At 47.2% G+C, this 17,106-nt stretch overlaps 1 protein-coding gene across 3 annotated transcripts in view; it reads left to right on the forward strand.

Annotated features, from left to right (window-relative positions):
• The window catches only part of NEK4 (NIMA related kinase 4), a 532,367-nt gene that overhangs the window by 123,111 nt on the left and 392,150 nt on the right, over positions 1 to 17,106 (forward strand). For all 3 annotated transcript variants that reach the window (XM_085624188.1, XM_085624190.1, XM_085624189.1), the window contains exons 4-5: positions 8,962 to 9,069; positions 10,995 to 11,149. In XM_085624188.1, the coding sequence (XP_085480314.1) occupies positions 8,962 to 9,069; positions 10,995 to 11,149 (263 nt within the window). The remainder of the gene's footprint in view (positions 1 to 8,961; positions 9,070 to 10,994; positions 11,150 to 17,106) is intronic.

Raw genomic sequence — 17,106 nt, forward strand, 5'->3', positions numbered from 1 at the left:
CCTCCCTCCTCTCCCTCAGACGCACTGTCAGTCTCATAATCCTGCTTAGAGGAAGATTCAAGAAGCATACCAACCACCTGCTGAGCAGTCATTCTACGGCTAGCCATACTGCTTACTAATAAAAGTAACTTGTCAAACAAGTCAACAACAACAAACACTTCGTAAAATAAGTAATAAACAAAATGCACCTTTATCTGAAATACCTATATACTCCAAAACAATACCACTCACTTGCCAGAAGCAGATAAATTCACCACCACCTACTCTGCACAGACACAGTATGGATCAACAGTATTCCACTAAAAAAGAAAGAGAAAAGAAAATTACACATAAGACAATGCAAAACACATCGCAAAGAATTCCATGCACAAAACACTAACTAAATAAGCTGCCGTTATGACACCACTTACAAATAAATTCATTCATACATGACAAAAATACTAATTTGGAGTATATACAACAAAAATGTTTTCTTACCAAAAAAATGCAACTACGCAAAACTGTAGAACACCACTGTCGAAATCGCGAACAGGAATCAAAAGCTTTACACTAGAATAAAAAGGAGAAAAAAACATTACAATCACATATGCAAATAATGCACCAGTCTACACACAATCCACCAGCCAAGCTAAGGGGTAGGTGGGTCTAAAAGTATAAATAAAATATTCACCCCCATAAAAGGGGAGCAACCCTTGAACTTGAGGCCACTCCCAAACCCAATTTCTTTTTTTTTAACGCAGGTGGCTAGTGGCTTCTGTCCCCCTTGAGGACAGATGGGCCTAAAAACATACTGATATTCTGCCATCCAAAGAGGGCAGAAATGACCACAATCATCCTCCCATAAACATTAAAAAAAATCCTGGGTCGCCTAGTGGCCCTACAAATAAACAAATGAGCCGATCTGCCCCTCAGGGTGGCAGAAAGGGCCAAATTAATGCTCACCAAATGAGAGCAACCCTTGCCCAAGGGGCCACGCCCCACAAAAAAATCCCTGGTGGTCTAGTGGGCCCAATTAAAAAAAAAAAAAACATGGCCATCTGGCCCCCTGCGGGGCAGACACAGCCACAAAGATTGACCCCAAAGGAGAGTGACCCTTGCCCAAGGGGTCACTCTCCACAAATAACTCCCTGGTGGCCTAGTGGGCCCTACATTAAACAAGCATTTGCAATGCAATCGGTCTCGCCTTTGGGACCTTCTATGTACTTAGCTATGCAGCACATTAGCCTGCGCCCTGAAACATTTGCTGTTCTTTGACATGGAGGGAAAGTAAGCACCAAACTGCGTGACACGCTAAGTATTGGAACACACAGGGAGAAATATTGCCTTTCAGCAGGAAATGGTATAGTCCAATGCTCTGTTTTTAATATAAAATCTGGGCCTTCGGTGGTCATATCACTGACAATACAAGATTTAAAAAAAAATATTATTGTCTATGGGTGCTTGTGGAAGACAATTTCTATGGACTGAAAACTAGAGAATGCTGAAGTGATTCTGGTATTTTATTGAGCTCTGCTGGTCGTTTTCTATCAAAAAAGTTAAATCGAGTCAGTTGATCAGAAAGAAAAGTCCCTAAGCGGAAGCAAACAAGTCCTAGGGCTGATCTCCAAAGCACACAAACCATAAAAACATATAAGTAAATACTAAAGAATATACAAGAGGTCTCAAATGCTCAACCTAAAAATGGCGAAATCTCCCCTCCCCCTCCCCCATGGGGGCAGACAGCCAAAATCATAAGCCCCCAAAGGGGAGTGACCCTTGCTCAAGGGGCCACTCCCCACTAAACAATCCCTGGTTGTCCAGTGGGCATTTTTTTATATAAAGATCTGCCTCCCCCAGGGGGGCAGACAAAGCCTACAACATAGCCCCCATAAGGAGAGCAACCCTTGCCTAAGGGGCCGCTCCCCCAAACAAAACCTAACATCTTGGGCATACAAAAATGGCCCCCAAAGGGGACTGACCCTTGCCCTGGTGGGCCGATTTTTTAAAAATTAAATTAAAACTGCCCCCCCCCCCCAGGGGGCAGACAAAGCCAAAATGTATGCCCCAAAAAGGGGAGTGACCCTTGCCCAAGGGGCCACTCCCCACTATATTTATTCAATTGAACCAGTGGGCCAAATACATTTTTTTAAATTTCAATCTGCCCCCCCCCCTCTCCCCCCCCCCCCCAGGGAGGCAAACAAAGCAAAAATGTAGGCCCCAAAAAGGGGAGCGACCCTTGCATAAGGGGTCACTCCCCAAAACAAAAACTAATAGAGTGGGCTTCCTAAAATGCCCCCCAAAGGGGAGTGACCCTTGATCAAGGGGCCAATCCCCTGCACATTGGCCCATTGGGCCGATTTTATGGCCAAAAAAAAATTCTGCCCCCACCCCCAAGGGTGGCAACCGAACCCAAAACATATGCCCCCAACAGGGGTAGCGACCCTTGCCCAAGGGGCTGCTCCCCCAACCAACACACACTGCCCAAATTTTAAAAAAAAAATAATAATAATCCCTGGCGCTACGAGGCTTTCCTGCTGCACGATCGTGCAGCAGGAATGCACAAAAGAGGCATTGAGGGAAATGAAAACCCTTTCCTTTCCCCCGATGCCTCTTTCGTTTAAATCCCCCCCTCCCCAGCCCCACAACGTAACTATTTGTTCACCGACGCGCAGGAAGCAAATGGCTTTCTGTGCGTCGGTAAACATAGGGAAACCTCCAATGACGTCAGCGCGCCTCGCGCGCTGATGTCATTGATGACGCGGAAGGGGGGCGGGGGAGGCAGGGGAAGGTCTTCCCTGCCTTCCCCGTAACAAAAACGCCGATCGACCACCCACGGGGGGAGCGCTAGCGCTTCCCCCGTGGGTGGGTGTCATGACGAGCTGGGCTCGTCATGAGCACACGGCGACTGTGTGCCATGACGAGCCCAGCTCGTCATGAGCACACAAGGGGTTAATGGCTGCTCGATATTGTAATTTCAGGATAGGGTCATACTGTCTTCTCCAAGCCCTTTCCAGGGATTTGCATGCTCTCCTAGCCTGAGCCAGTTGGTCATTAAACCATGGGCCAGATTGTGTTCTACGGCTGTGGGACATCTTAGCAGGGATCGAGTGTATGCAAGAGCCAGTCTTGCAGGATACTGTTAGCCCTATCTGGATTTTTAGGGAGGTTAGGCCTTTGAGTAAGGATGAGGTCGCGGAAGCGAACCGCATCCAATTTATGCCAGGGGCGTTTTTAGAATGGATTTCTGAGTAGCCTCTTCAAAAGGGCCTATTTCCTGTAGTGTCAATGACACCGGATAGTGATCGGACCCGCTCATAGGGAGGGGAGGACTAGCTTTGAGAGCCAATAAGTTCGAGAAAAAAGGGTTTAACTGATGGCCAGCTGAATGAGTACTGTTAGGGACATATTGTATAAATTGGAAAGCTGCAAGGTCCGCTAACAAATTACTAATCTCCCTATCTTGACTTGCATCCAAGTGCAGATTAAGGTCCCCAACAAAGTTAAAATTGACCGACCTGGTAGCCAACAGCCCCGATATAGTGACAAGGGCTTCCATAATACCTTTTGATGGCCCTGGGAGGCGATAAATCACATTCAAAGTCTGCAATGCTTTCTTTGGTCAGGGTACAGGTGAATCCAGTTTTGGAGACAACCGCAATGTCACACCCCTACTTTCTCTGTTAAGAGTTGTAATGGCATATCCCTGGGGCAGTGCCAGGTTGGGCTCTGCCTCGGTGTTAGCCAAGTCTCAGTTAAGAAAAAAATATCATGGGTCTCATCCTGAATTAGGCCGAACACTTCAGCAAAGTGCTTGACCAACGAGTGGAAGTTAAGGCGAAGAAGTTTAATAGCAGGCGAGGGAGCGCACACAGGAATAGCGATTGCCAAAGAATTGAAACCACAGGAATTGCAAAGAAAAAGACCTACGAAAAGAACGTCAAGCTGATGTGTGCAACGGTGGATGCCTTTGCCGATATCCATGAGAGTGTTACGTGAATAAAGCCGTTGCTGGGCGGCCAAACCGGCAGTGTGTCTGCCGTCTAGCAACGTCCAGGGGCGGATGGGCGCAGACGGGCTTGACTTAGGCGCACCAGCGGCGGCCCACACCAGCATGTTCTTAAGTAGGCAGGGACCGCTGCCCGCCGGCCCGGAAGTGCCTGACCAGGAAGGGAGGAGGGGCGCGAGTCCTCTGCTCTCCACTCAATCGGCAACTAATGCCGTGGCTGACCGGAGCAGAGGGCTGACCAAGTGCGAGTGAAGGGGCTGCCCAAGGGCCCAACACATGACGAGCAAAGTGCAACTGCAGGTAAACCACATCAAATGTAGAAAGTTAAAATCACAATTTACTTTTGATTCTGTATTCGGAAGGGGGTGTTTTTTTGCGTCCCTTCCAAATACCAATCGGTATGGTATGTATTACTGTTTTGCGACCGAATTCAATCACATAACAGTAATACGGTACTTCCTTTTTAAAAAGTGGTTGTAACCCATTCACAAATGGGAAGGGGTCCAAGGTTTATTTTTTTTATTTTTAAATGCATCCAGTTTTCCTTTAGCGGAAATGGGCTATATTAAAAAAAATTAGGAAATAAACATTTCATACATTTAGAATACTGATTACCAAATAGTTGTTTGAAAGAAATCGCTATTTGCAAATTGTTATCCTTAAGGTACGTACATCTGGCCCATAGTCTGTATCTGGTTCCATTTGTTACGTCGTATCAGATTCATTTATTGAAATAAATGCTGTCCTACCCCATCACATTTCCATTTCAAATACTGGTCCTATGGACCTCCTCAACTATTGCAATATATCGGAAACTACAAAAAAACAGCAGGAATCATTCAAGGGGGCATTTGGTCTGTCGTGACATGATCATATCCCATTGAGAGCTAGAGATACCCAGCCTTTGTTTTCATACTAGGGACTGAACAGCTAGCTCTGCAGTAGTCCATTCTCCAGGTCTCTAGGCCCCGGCATCATTGCAGGCGCATTGGATGACTTCCAGTTTATTGCTATATTGTGTTTAGCGGTCGACAGCGCTAGGACCAAATATCACCAACAAGCATGCTTGCATGGTATCCTCAAGGGATCCGCCCATCCGTTCATTCATAAAAAAAAACAAAAAACAGCAAGCAGACCAGTGTTGTTGATTGATAAGGCATTCCCAAACCATATGGAAAGATCAGCCGGAGCTATGGCACCTCTAAGGCCCACATACATTTGTGCCAATCATTCTGGAGAGAGATCGGTGTGGTGCGAATAACTAAACTGGGTGAATTTAAAACAGATTTCTTTTCACACCTTTTGTACATTCATCCATTCTTTATCAGCTTATGTTCCCATGTGGCTTTAAGTGCAACAGTTGGTGCATATAATGTGGAAGCCAGGGCAGCGCCCATCCTTGTTACTGCCCTATGCTGGGGAAGCTTATTCGAGAATAGCAGCGTCTGCCTAATGTCACTGGCACATTTGCCAAGGTTGCTCTCTATCATCCGCATGATAAATCTGAACTCCTAAATATTTAAATGTCTCCAGCTCCCATCTCAGGATGACTCCAGTGTCTGGTATTTGCTCAGCAAGGTCCATCCGGTGTAGAGGGAACACGCACCGTTTGTTCCAATTAATCTTAAGCCCCGACACAGCTCTGAAATCCAACAATGCAGAGGTAATGTGAGGGATACTTCTCACCAGGTCTTGGAGAAATAAGAGGCCGTCATCTACATACGTGGATACATGTGTTGTGGTGTATGTTAGTACCCCAATCCTGTCCTCAGGACCTCATCACATAATCTGACGGCTCTACTGCCAGAATTTATAGGGCAGGTGAAGGGGAGCATCCGGGCATAGCCGCTCTCATAATCTGCCAACGTTCCAAGAACACATGACCTATAAGAACCCTGGCCCCAGGCAACACGTACCACAACCGGATCCATTTTAAGATATCCTAGTCCCCATGTAACCAAACACCTCAAAAAGGTATGATCTTTTTAGTTTGTCAAAGACAATTTCAGTGAATGAACTTTAATTTCAGATCTGTCTTTATGGTGTTCACAAAATGCTCAACTTCTGTGGCAGTCTACAGCATCAGGGGACTCCTGTTTACCCTTAGCACCAGGGTTGGCTGTTGAGTGGCAATGCAACCACAAGATCAGACAGTAATCCAGTGCTTTTAAAACCTCACATGGGACTCTCCCTTCACCCATCAGCCCACCCTGATTAGGTTGGAGAAAATCCACTGTCCCAAGTTAGCTTTAGTCAGTGATTCAGATGTGGGTCTGAGAAGGTCTGTTTTTCTGGCTGTGATACTTCACCTGAGGTCTGTCAAGAGCTGTTTAAGAACAGAAAGCCGGTGGAAGAAAACATTCCTGCTTAAGAAGCTTACTCAGACATCCTCTGGAAATACTGGACCTACTGATGACTGACAGTAGCATTTAAGTACAAATATGGAAACCTGCCGTCTTCCTGCATTTACTGAGGTTTGAGTGAGAGTTGGCTCTGAAATATATACTCAGAACATGTACCAAAGGGTGAAGCCTAAGAAAGTGAGGCTAGTTGTCCCATGAGAGAGTTGCCCATTCCTTGGTCTCAGAGCTGTGGTCAGTTGTGCCCAATGCTTGTATGTCATGCAGGTTTCATGGTGCCGTGGTCCGTGCCAATACCCTGTGTGACTTGACGATCCCTGTCAGTAACTCATGTGTTGCAACTGGATGCCCACCTAGGGTTAACTCTTCTCCTGATTGCACAGCAACCCCACGCCAGGCCTGTAAGGCGAAAGCCTTCTCTCAGTGCACAAACTAACAGTAGTCTTCTAGATGAATGCCAGTGTCCACTGGTTGAGGCGGACATGCGCACATGAGGAAAATGAAAAGCGAAGAGGGGGAAGGACACTTGTGTCAGATCATAGCCCCCTCCTGCCCACCACGAGACCTTGAGTTCAACCTGGCCCTCAGCAGCTTCTAGAACTAGGTGATAAAATCTAGCACCCCTCTTTTCAAAAGTCGCCCATGTTCAATTCATTTCAGTTCATCAGCTGATATCTGGATCAGCACTTCTTCCTTAGTGTGTCGATCTTCACCTGATATTTCAATGACGTCCTGTGTTACGTCCCTCTGGCAGAGCCCTGCCACCGCTGCTTGCTCTTGTTCTTGCAGGACCTGTCGGCTCGAGGGTCTCCTTCACCACATAGTGCTTCTCCTCGATCAGTGTTGCTTCTGGTATTTGATGGGGGGAATTCTCCATCCTTACCTTCAGCGTACATCTTCTGCCCGATCCCACACTTCTAGGGGTGTCTGTAAAGAAGTGGGTGTTGCCGTCCACTCTTGAGCAGGAGTGTATACCTTGGCCCCAGGTCTCTGAGCCTCCAACTCACCACCAGAAAGGACACCCTTCGTTGCTGTATTGCTGATGTTGAATTGTAGAAAGATCATCACGGTGTTGTTCTCTATCTCATAGCGCCCCTTTTCTGTCACTCTCTGGAGCAGCAGATCTGTCCTGGTCTTCAGTAGGCCTGCTGCAGCTGCTCCTGGTGGAGAGGGTTTCACTGGCACCTGATGCCCTCTTTCCAATATGTAGAATGTCAATAACCCCTCTGGGGCAACTATGTACACCAGCACTTTGCTAAGAACACCACCATGTCCGGGTCTTTAGTCGTCTATGGGAGACCAATTACTTCCACATTGTTCCTTCTTGCCTGACCCTATGAGCCCTCTGTTCTATATTAGAGGTTGCAGAATCTCTCTGTGAGGTCCATAGTTAGCTTGCGTAGATCGTCCGTCTCAGGTGTCAGGTCCATCAGTGGGGCTTTTGCATTACCTACTTGCTTCAACGTGTTTGGCTCATACCTCAGGAGGCCAGATCCCACCCCAAGGTTTCTATTTTATGTTCCTGCGTATCTGGCCAGCAAATCTGGTTCTGACATATTTCCCCGAAATCTACAAGCCCTTGGCACATAGAGTCTATGCCTTTTGATAAAGCTATACGGAGTGGGCAACTTACTTGTTTCTCAGTTCTGTGAAGGGATGAGGGGAGAACTCTCTGCAGTCTGAGTCTCTCGCTGTGTCTAATTCATTGAGACCGATCACACTCTCCTTAGCATACCGGCCACGGCTAGCCATATCTGCTTTCACAGTCAATAGAGGACAGGTGTTTCAGGGAAGACTCCTCTCTGTGTCAATTGAGTTGTTATTTAGCAGGGGTGCAGCCAGGATAATTCTAGCTACCTGCGTCCTCCTCAAGCTGTTTCACCCTCAGCCACCTTACACTTGAGGCCGTGGTACCTTTGATGTTGCTGCTTTGTGCATCACTAGCACTCCCTGCTTTTCTGGCCTGTTAGATGTGACACCCACTTCAACACTGTCTCTGCCCTTATGCTGCTTATCCAATGTCTACTTCAGGCTCACTGGGTGCCTCCTCCTTTAGTGTCCCTAGCTTTGGCTCCTGAGCACCACTGCCGCCTTGGAGGTCAGAGCCTCAAGTCTCCGCCACTGCTGCTTTTGCGGTTTGCCCAACTGTCCCAAGCTTTAAATGCTCAGATGATGAGCTCCACACAGTCCTCTTGCCGTCCGACTGAGCTCCTGGTCCCCTTTGGGGTTCCCCAGGTGAGAGTGTGCCACTGGATTTCCAAGGGGGTTCATTTCAGCAGCTCCACCTGGTCTGTAGTTGGTCTTGCTGAAACCGGCGCTCGTGTCACCATCATGGGTGAGCTGCCTTTAGAGCTCCCATTGTGTATTGTTTGCATTGTAGGGTGTATTACAAGGAGAAAGGTGCTTTTGTGTTTTTTTGGGGGAGGTAGGGAGAATTGTCCCCAATATCTTATTTCAGGCACACATGGCTAATCCAGGTCTGCGCTGTTGAGCAGCGCCTCTGAACGGGTCTTCCTTCTTTAACTCCTGTAAAGCCTGTAGTGGTATAAAGTCAGTCTTTAATTTTGTAACATGTGTATTAACATATTAAGTGGCTTTCGACTTCTTTTTCCACAGTCTGATGTCTGGGCTTTAGGCTGCTGTGTCTATGAGATGGCCACTCTGAAACACGCATTTAATGCAAAAGACATGAACTCCTTGGTGATTCGAATCATTGAAGGAAAGGTAAACTTTGCTATTTAACAATACTAGCTTGCACGGACTGGGAATATGTTTGAATTTCATGACTTTGACAAAAAGATGTCTGCATAGAGAGCATCAGCTTTTGTAGGTGGTGTAAGGTACCTGCAAACAAACTCCTAGGGTTTCGAAATGGGTTCTAGAGGTGGGTGCAGATGTTGTATATAGGTGTCCTATCACCTAGTATGGCGCAACAGACACAACTGATGGCTAGTTACACCTTGGTGTTGTGAGTCTCTAGTTTATAAAAGATGTGATGTTCCCCATCTCAGCACCTACTCCTTCCTCCACCCCTTGCCAGCCCCTTCGCCCCTGCATTGCAGCCACTTTTCTCTGCTGCCTCCAGGTTTAAAGAGATATTTTTGAAATAGAGGAACAAGTGTATGACCCCAGCTATTTTTTAACTATAGGAATAGGAGAGAGGATGTGAGGGTGGTGTGCGGCACTGGGTGGTGTTGTTCATGAGGGCTGTGGGACAGTCACCTGACTTTCATGTGATGTCATGTCCTCCAGCGTTGCTCTTCTGTTCATTCACTGCTTTTATAAACTTTACCGAAGAACAATATCATCCTCGCCACCAATGCCACACCACCAAGCATTAGCAAAGCCAGTAGGTCTGGCGCTAACGTGCTATTGCTTGCAAATACATTTCTGAATGTTTGTGATTACATTGGTTATCGCAATAAACTGTTGACCTGTTTCCTTTTCCAGTGCTCAATTTCTTTTTAACTTTCTATCCCCCCAAACTGCGGTTGTTTCACTGTGCCTGTCTCATTCCCTCAATTTTCTTGTTTTACTTCTCTTACTGCTCCTTTCCTGTCTCAGTCCTGCACTTGTTTTCATATGGATACTCGTATATATATTTTTACAAATATTTCTATTGTATCTTGTTTCACCTTTACGTTCAGATCTAACTAATCGTCTGCACTAGCCGAGCTTGTCCAACCTCATGAATGCCATGTTGGGAGGAAGGTTCTCTGCATGGCTTTGAGACACTGTTCTGCTCTGCCTTTATACAATTCTGGACAGCCCTGTATTTTTTTCCTCCCGTACATTTGATCATCATGGGATCCCACTGCAGGGACTCCCTACACTGGATGTTTGACGAAATAAGAGGTGTGTGCTCAAGTCTCAGATGCACTCAAAACGCACTTCCTTTTGGAGAATGTTCTCCCAGAGCGTGCAGTGGCTGATGGTGCAGTGTGTTTCTAGTCAGCACCACAGTCCGTTTTACCTGTACCTCTGTAAACAGAAGTACATAAAACCAAAACGGGGGTCCGTGGCCTGAGCCTGTGTGGCCCTGTGGCATATGCTGACTGGTGGCTGCTGGGGTGTGCTGGATCGCAGATCTATGCTGCAACATAAGCTGGTTTCTGTTGCGCAGTGCTAGTATTGTCCATTTACACACGTTCCTGTTCCCCTCTGCTGAATGGAAGTGGTAGCAGCACAGCCCCTTTTGCTTTAGACAAGAGTGTTCCTGTCAGATTGAAAACCATCCCTTTTATGTCCTGTATTGAGGCCATCTGGTGTCAATACACCGTACCTAGGCACAACTGGTGACATTGTGGCCACCAGGGCAGGGCACACAGCAGTTTGGTCACCAGCATAGTTGAAATAGACTTGTCCATGATTGGAGGGGTGTTTGAACATTTGAAAGTAGAAGAGCTCTTCGCAATTGACAACCAAGAGACTAAGCAAATCATTGGCCACTTCTCTGATGGTCTGAACATGTGATTTGGACTCCCTGGCATAGAGGCGGTTTTAAGGCTATTGTTGACTGGGGGATAGGCACTCAGACCCTCTGTAATTGGCTGCTGTATTACATCCAGTAAATCGTTGAAAGAGCACTTCATACAGAAGCACAGAACATTCCCATCCTGTCATATGTAATGCAAAAATTGTTTTGTCAGCCTCCAGCTATGCCAAAAAATTACAGTGCTGAACTTGGAGAGCTGATAGGAACCATGTTGAGCAAGGACCCGAGTGATCGCCCGGATGCCAAGGACATCCTGAAGCGGCCGTACATCAAGCATCACATCTCTTTATTTTTAGACAACATTAAGAGGTATGTGCCACTTTACAATATGCTGTATTACTTATTTCTCATTTTTTATAAAGCTCAACTCAACCAAGCAGGTGTACAGTAGAACAGCAAGCAGGGTTCGTATAAACCTAGACAAGTAATCAATGACCGCAGAAGGTCAAGAAGAAAGATGATGACAACACTTGAAAACGAGGAGCAACATAGTGTAATGAGGAAAGAAACCCGTGGCTAAAAGAACAACAGATCCGGGTAAATGTCTCGGAAGAAGAGGGTTTACGAGGTTAGGAAAAAAGGGACAACTTAAAGGCAAAAGGCTTAGGAAATTAGGAGACCTCAAGCAAATATGCCAAGAGTTTAGGGGAGGAGGCAGGAAAGAATTAAAGTAGGCTCTCAAAACTGGGCGAAATGCAAGATTGGGAAGCTAGGTCTGTGAAATTAAATAAGAATGGGTGAGTGTAAAGAAAGAAGATAACGGATGGTCAGTGAAAGGGGAACTTTAAGTGAAAGGCCTCAGTTAGGAAAGAGCTAAGGATTATGAGAGGAGAAGTTTTAAAAGTGAAGTATAGTGTGAAGACAGGCAGAGTTGACATAGGGTTAACAAGGAGATTGTAGAGAGAAGAGAGTGAGCGTGAGGTCACAAATTCACTGATTTTATTCTCAGATTTTAAAGAGGTGTGTTTCTTTGCAAAAAGGCATGAGGTTTATAGAGTGTCTCAGTTCAGCTGGCAGTGAGTTCCAGATTTTGTACGCTGCAGCAGAGAAGCACTGTATGGTAGCTTTGCAGAAGGTTTTGTTTTTGGATTCCAGGCAAAGATTGTTATACTCCAAGTTCTTGATGCCACCAGAGATTTTCACGGATCTTTTACCAAAAGAGTACGCTATTTGGAAATGCATCAAAAATCCTCCCAAATGTGCTAAGAAATCTCCTTGTTAAACGCGTTCTAATAAGGTTGGAAACCTGTGTACATTAGGGACTGCGCATGCCACCTGGATATACCCGACGTATTGAGCAAAGCAACAAAGAAGTGTTACTTTTCTATTGGGACCATCAAGAATGGTTTGATTTGATTTTGAGTTTATAAAGTGCGACAGTTACCCGAAGGCATCAAGGTGCTGTGGGCACCATCCTAACAGAGAGTCCACTAGGATTGCTGATTCAGGAGATGGCTCCAAGCAGAATAACCAAGTCTTAAGAGCCTTCCTAAAGGGCATGAGCTGGGAGATGGCCTTCATGTTTTCTGAAAGAGTGTTCCAGAGTTTACTAGCGGCAGTCGAGAATGCTCTGTCGCCCCATCTCTTTCTTATGGTTATGGGCACTTTAAGCTGTAGATTAGATGATGAACAAAGGGGTCCGCCTGGGGAGTGCCAGCTAAACATGGATTTTAATCTTGATGGATAAGGGAGATAGAGAGCCTTATGTTTCGAGATTTGAAGCTGATGCGCTTGTTAATTGTGAGCCAGTGAGGGGTTTCCAAACCTTTAGCAGCCGACTGCCTTCTAGGAATGGCCAGAACCAGTGCATTCTGTAGCACCTGGAATTTATGCTGCGTACTCTTGTTCGAGTCCAGGTACAGTGAGTTGTAGTAATCGAGTCTGGACATTACCAGGGCAAGAGCAAGTTGTTTGCACGCAGGCTGCTGGATGAGTGGGAAGATTTTCTTCAGCATCTTTATAATTCAGGTGCAGGTTATGATAGTACAATTAGTTTGGGCATTGAAGTTGAGTTCAGGGTCCATCAATACTCCGAGGTTCTTGGCCTTTTTCCCTGGAGTAGGACATGTTCCTAAAGAATGAGGCCAGCAGCTGCTATTCCATCTTGATGCCCCAGGGCCAAAAATCATCACTTCCATCTTATCCCCATTCAGTTTAAAAAGTTACATGACATCCATTCTGTCACTTTAGTCATGCAACTTAGAACGTTCTCAGCTAACGAGCATGAATTCTTAGGGATTGACACCATGATCTGAGTGTCGTCTGCATACAACACTACCTCCATTCCGAAGGAATGGATAATAGCTGCTAGGTGTTCCACATAAAGGTTAAAACGTGTGGGGCTTACAGAAGAGCCCTGCGGCACCCTACAGGGCAGGGAGGAGGCTTTCGAGTAGAGGTTCTGTAGCTTCACCTTTTGAGATCGCTCCCCAAGGTGAGATGCCAAGACCTTGGAGTCTGTCTAGCAGCAGGGTAGGAGAGATGGTGTCAAACACTGCAGACAGATCCAGGAGTATTCGCAGCAGTGCCTGTCCCTCATCCATTCGACGTCTGATACTATCCGTATATTGAAGCAGTTTCTGTCCCATGATATTTTCTAAAGCCAAACTGGGAGTCATTGAACCAGTGTTGCTGTTCATCTGTCTCCATCCGATGGAATGGATGAGAGCCACACAAAATACTGTTCTCCTGGACACTAAAAGGGATAAATAAGGCCTAGTTTTGCAGCATGAAACTATACTAGAGTCGTGCTGCGCATAATCCCTCCATCTAGTTATTCAGTCAGGAAAAGCATGTGAAATAAAATAAACACTTTTAATTTGGGCATCAACACTGACTGAATTTGTATAACTCGCGAACAGTTCGACCATACATCCCAACAATGGTCCAGTGCATGACTGCCATCTTCAGATTGTATTTTGTACCATGAGGTTTGAAAGCATGCATCTCAGTAGATTGTCAGTGTTTGAACAATACTATTCCGCCTACTGGAGTTTTAAGAAATATTCACAAGAAATATGCTATCGCCAAAAGGCACCTGCAGTCGACATTTGAAAATTTCCATTAATGTACAGCGTGTTCATTTTCAGAGCTTCTCTGTGACCTTTGACCCTACAGGCAATTCCGTCATATAGAATTACTTTTGAAAGAGGAGTTATTTTCTCTGTTGATCCAGTGTGTTTTCAGTGTGCCCTCAGCCTTTGTTAGTAGCCCATGTATGAAGCAGCGCGAGGTGTGCAGTTAGACATTAGATCACTTTGGTCCCAAGAGTCTGGACTGATAAGAACTTGAAGAAGGCGATCTGATCCTGGAGATCACAGTTACCTCCGCCATTCTCTCAGGAGTCCAGTTTTACCCTGAGGATGACCCAGGCAGAGAATACCACTAATTGGCAAAGGGAGAATATTTTTCTGATTCGGATGACAAACTGGAGAAGCAGTTGGGCTTCCTTTCAGCTCTAAATGTAAATATTATTCATTTTTTCAATAATTTTTATTGAGTTTCATAACTGTAAATGAAACTCCTCCCCAGCACACAACCCAGCCAGTCCCCCCCCCCCCAATCACCTGGAAGAGCCCGCCACCCTGACCACTTTACAGCAGGCTGTCGCGCCCCTGAATGTGACAAATTAATCCTCTATTTTAGGCGTTCCCCCCAGCCACTTGACGCTCCAAAGAGAGCCCCCCCATGCTCCATCTAGTTGTTCTCACACTCTGAACTATCTTCAGCCCCTGGCCATGGGTCCACACTTTCTTAAATTTACACGGGCACCCCCTGGCACGGTACACCAGCCGCCACTCCCTCATGAACCAATCCACATTCGAGTCCCATTCCGCCACTGTTGGACTGCTCACCCCACTACAGTGCCGGACTTCTGGCTACCATCAATGCCACATTACAGAACAGAAGCTGATATCTACTCCACATCTGTTCCCCCACAGATTCCCAACATCACCAGCTGTGGGGTAAAAGCAAGGGGGCAGCCCTGCGCTGAAGAAATCCTTCCCTGCACTGCCTCCTCCCAGTACCCCCTCAAATTGGGGCAGTCGGACAGCATGTGGAGCAGGGAACCCCTTTGCCTGCAACCACTCCGACAGCGATCCATATCCACCCTTCCCATCAGAAATAGGCGGTACTGCATGTAGTAAGCCCTATGAAGTAGTTTCAACTGCACCAGCAGAAAGCCCGTCTGGATTGCTACTTCCTGTGTGTACCAACAGGCCTCACCCCATTGTGTCATTCTCCATCCATCCCAAATCAGATTCCCATTCACCACGGAGTGTGGGCAGTGGGGGCTGAGTATGCATAATTAGGGAGGCATAGATCTGAGAGACAACATACTTGTGTAAAGAGGCCCACAACACCCTCCACTCTAGAGGGGCCTCATCTGCCATCTCACGGAGGAGGTCCCCATACTCCTGCAGTATATGCTTGATTTGCTGATAGTGCAGATACTGTACCCCGTCAGTTCGTGTTGTGCTTGGAGCTCTGTGAATAGGATCAATGCCCCCTCGCCCCAGATGTCCCCCATCTTGGATATCCCCAGTATATTCAATTTCCAGTGAATCCTCCACTCGTTGCAGGCTCGTCGGAGGGGGTCTCCAGCATCACATGTTCCTACTAGCCCGTAGCCCGAGTGGCCTCCCTTCAGACTCTAATCACTTGGGCAGTCGGGTCCAGAAGAGAAGCCAAACCCTCATCCCGTTTAGCCAGCGAAGGTAGCCTTCCCCGGATCCAAAGCCCTCCTGTCTGCTTACACCGATGGTTCCTGCTGCGTCATACACCCAGTTGTTGATAACATGTAATTGGGATGTCCAATAATATAACTTCAGATTCGGGAGAATGACCACCCCTTCCTCCGGCTGTCTCGTCAAAACAGACAGGGCAATCCTTGTAGGGCCTCCATCTCAAAGCATCTGCCTAGTTGTCACTTGTACCTCTTTAAAGAATTTGTCCGGGACCCTAAATGGTGAACTCTGCAGGACATGCAAAACCTTCTGAAGGAAAATCATCTTGTATAAGGCCACATCAATCAGGGAGTTGTGAAGCGTGCTACTCACCTATGAGGGTCTCAGGGCGCTGGGGGTGGAGGAGGGGAGTGCAACTCCGAGTCAGCCAAAAAGCCAGGTCTTGAGGCTCTTCCTGAATGTGTGCAGAGTAGGGGAGTTTCTGATGTTGACCGGGAGCTCGTTCCAGGCCTTTGCTGCGACGTAGGAGAAGGCTCTTCTACCCGCTCTGGTTCTGCGGATGCATGGGGTTTCTGGTAAAGCGAGGTCGGCAGAGCGGAGGTTTCTTTTGGGTACGTGGAAGGAGACTTTCGTTGAGGTATTTGGGTCCGGTGTTGTGGAGGGATTTGTGGGCGTGGGTGAGTAGCTTGAAAGGTACTCTCTTCTCGATGGGGAGCCAGTGCAGGTCTCGCAGGTGTTGGGTGATGTGATCGTGTTGTGGGATACAGTGGACGAGTCTGGCCGCTGTGTTCTGGATGGTCTGGAGTTTCGGTAGCAGGGATTTGTTTATTCCAACGTAAAGGGCGTTTCCGTAGTCCAGTCTGCTTTTTATGAATGCGTGGGTGACAGTCTTTCTGGCTTCGGGGGGGTCCATTTGAAGGTCTTGCGAAGAATGCGAAGGGTGTTGAAGCAGGTGGAGGCGACGGCGTTGATCTGTCGGGCCATGGTGAGGGAGGAGTCAAGTATGATGCCGAGGTTCCGGGCGTGGTTCATGGGGATGGTGGGTTGCTGAGGGCAGTAGGCCACCAGGTGTTGTACCAAGCTGAGGGGGTGGGTCCGAGGACGAAGACTTTTGTCTTCTCCGAGTTGAGCTTCAGACAGCTGCTGCCGTCTTTTATTCCTTCCTGGAAGCTGAGTCTGGTGACTTCTGGTTCCTTCGTGAGGGAAAGGATGAGCTGGGTGTCTTCGGCTTAGGATACTATGCTGAGTCCATGCTGTCATACTATGGCGGCGAGGGGGGGTCATGTAGAAGTTGAAGAGCGTGGGACTGAGCGATGATCTTTCAGGGTACTCTGCAGTTGATCTCTGTGGGTTTGGAGAGGAAGGGCGGGAGTCTGATCCTTTGGGTTCTGCTGGGGAGGAAGGAGCGGAGCCAGTTGAGGGCGGTTCCCTGTATGTCAGAGTCGTGGTGTCTGGCTTTGAGAGTGCTGTGAGAGACTGTGTCAAAGGCTGCAGAGAGGTCTAGCAGGATGAGGGCCCAGTGTGGCCTTGGTCGAGGAGCATGCAGATGTCATCTGTGGCGGCGCGGAAGGCAGTATC

Source organism: Triturus cristatus, chromosome 9, assembly GCF_964204655.1.
Source record: "Triturus cristatus chromosome 9, aTriCri1.1, whole genome shotgun sequence".
NCBI lineage: Eukaryota > Metazoa > Chordata > Amphibia > Caudata > Salamandridae > Triturus > Triturus cristatus.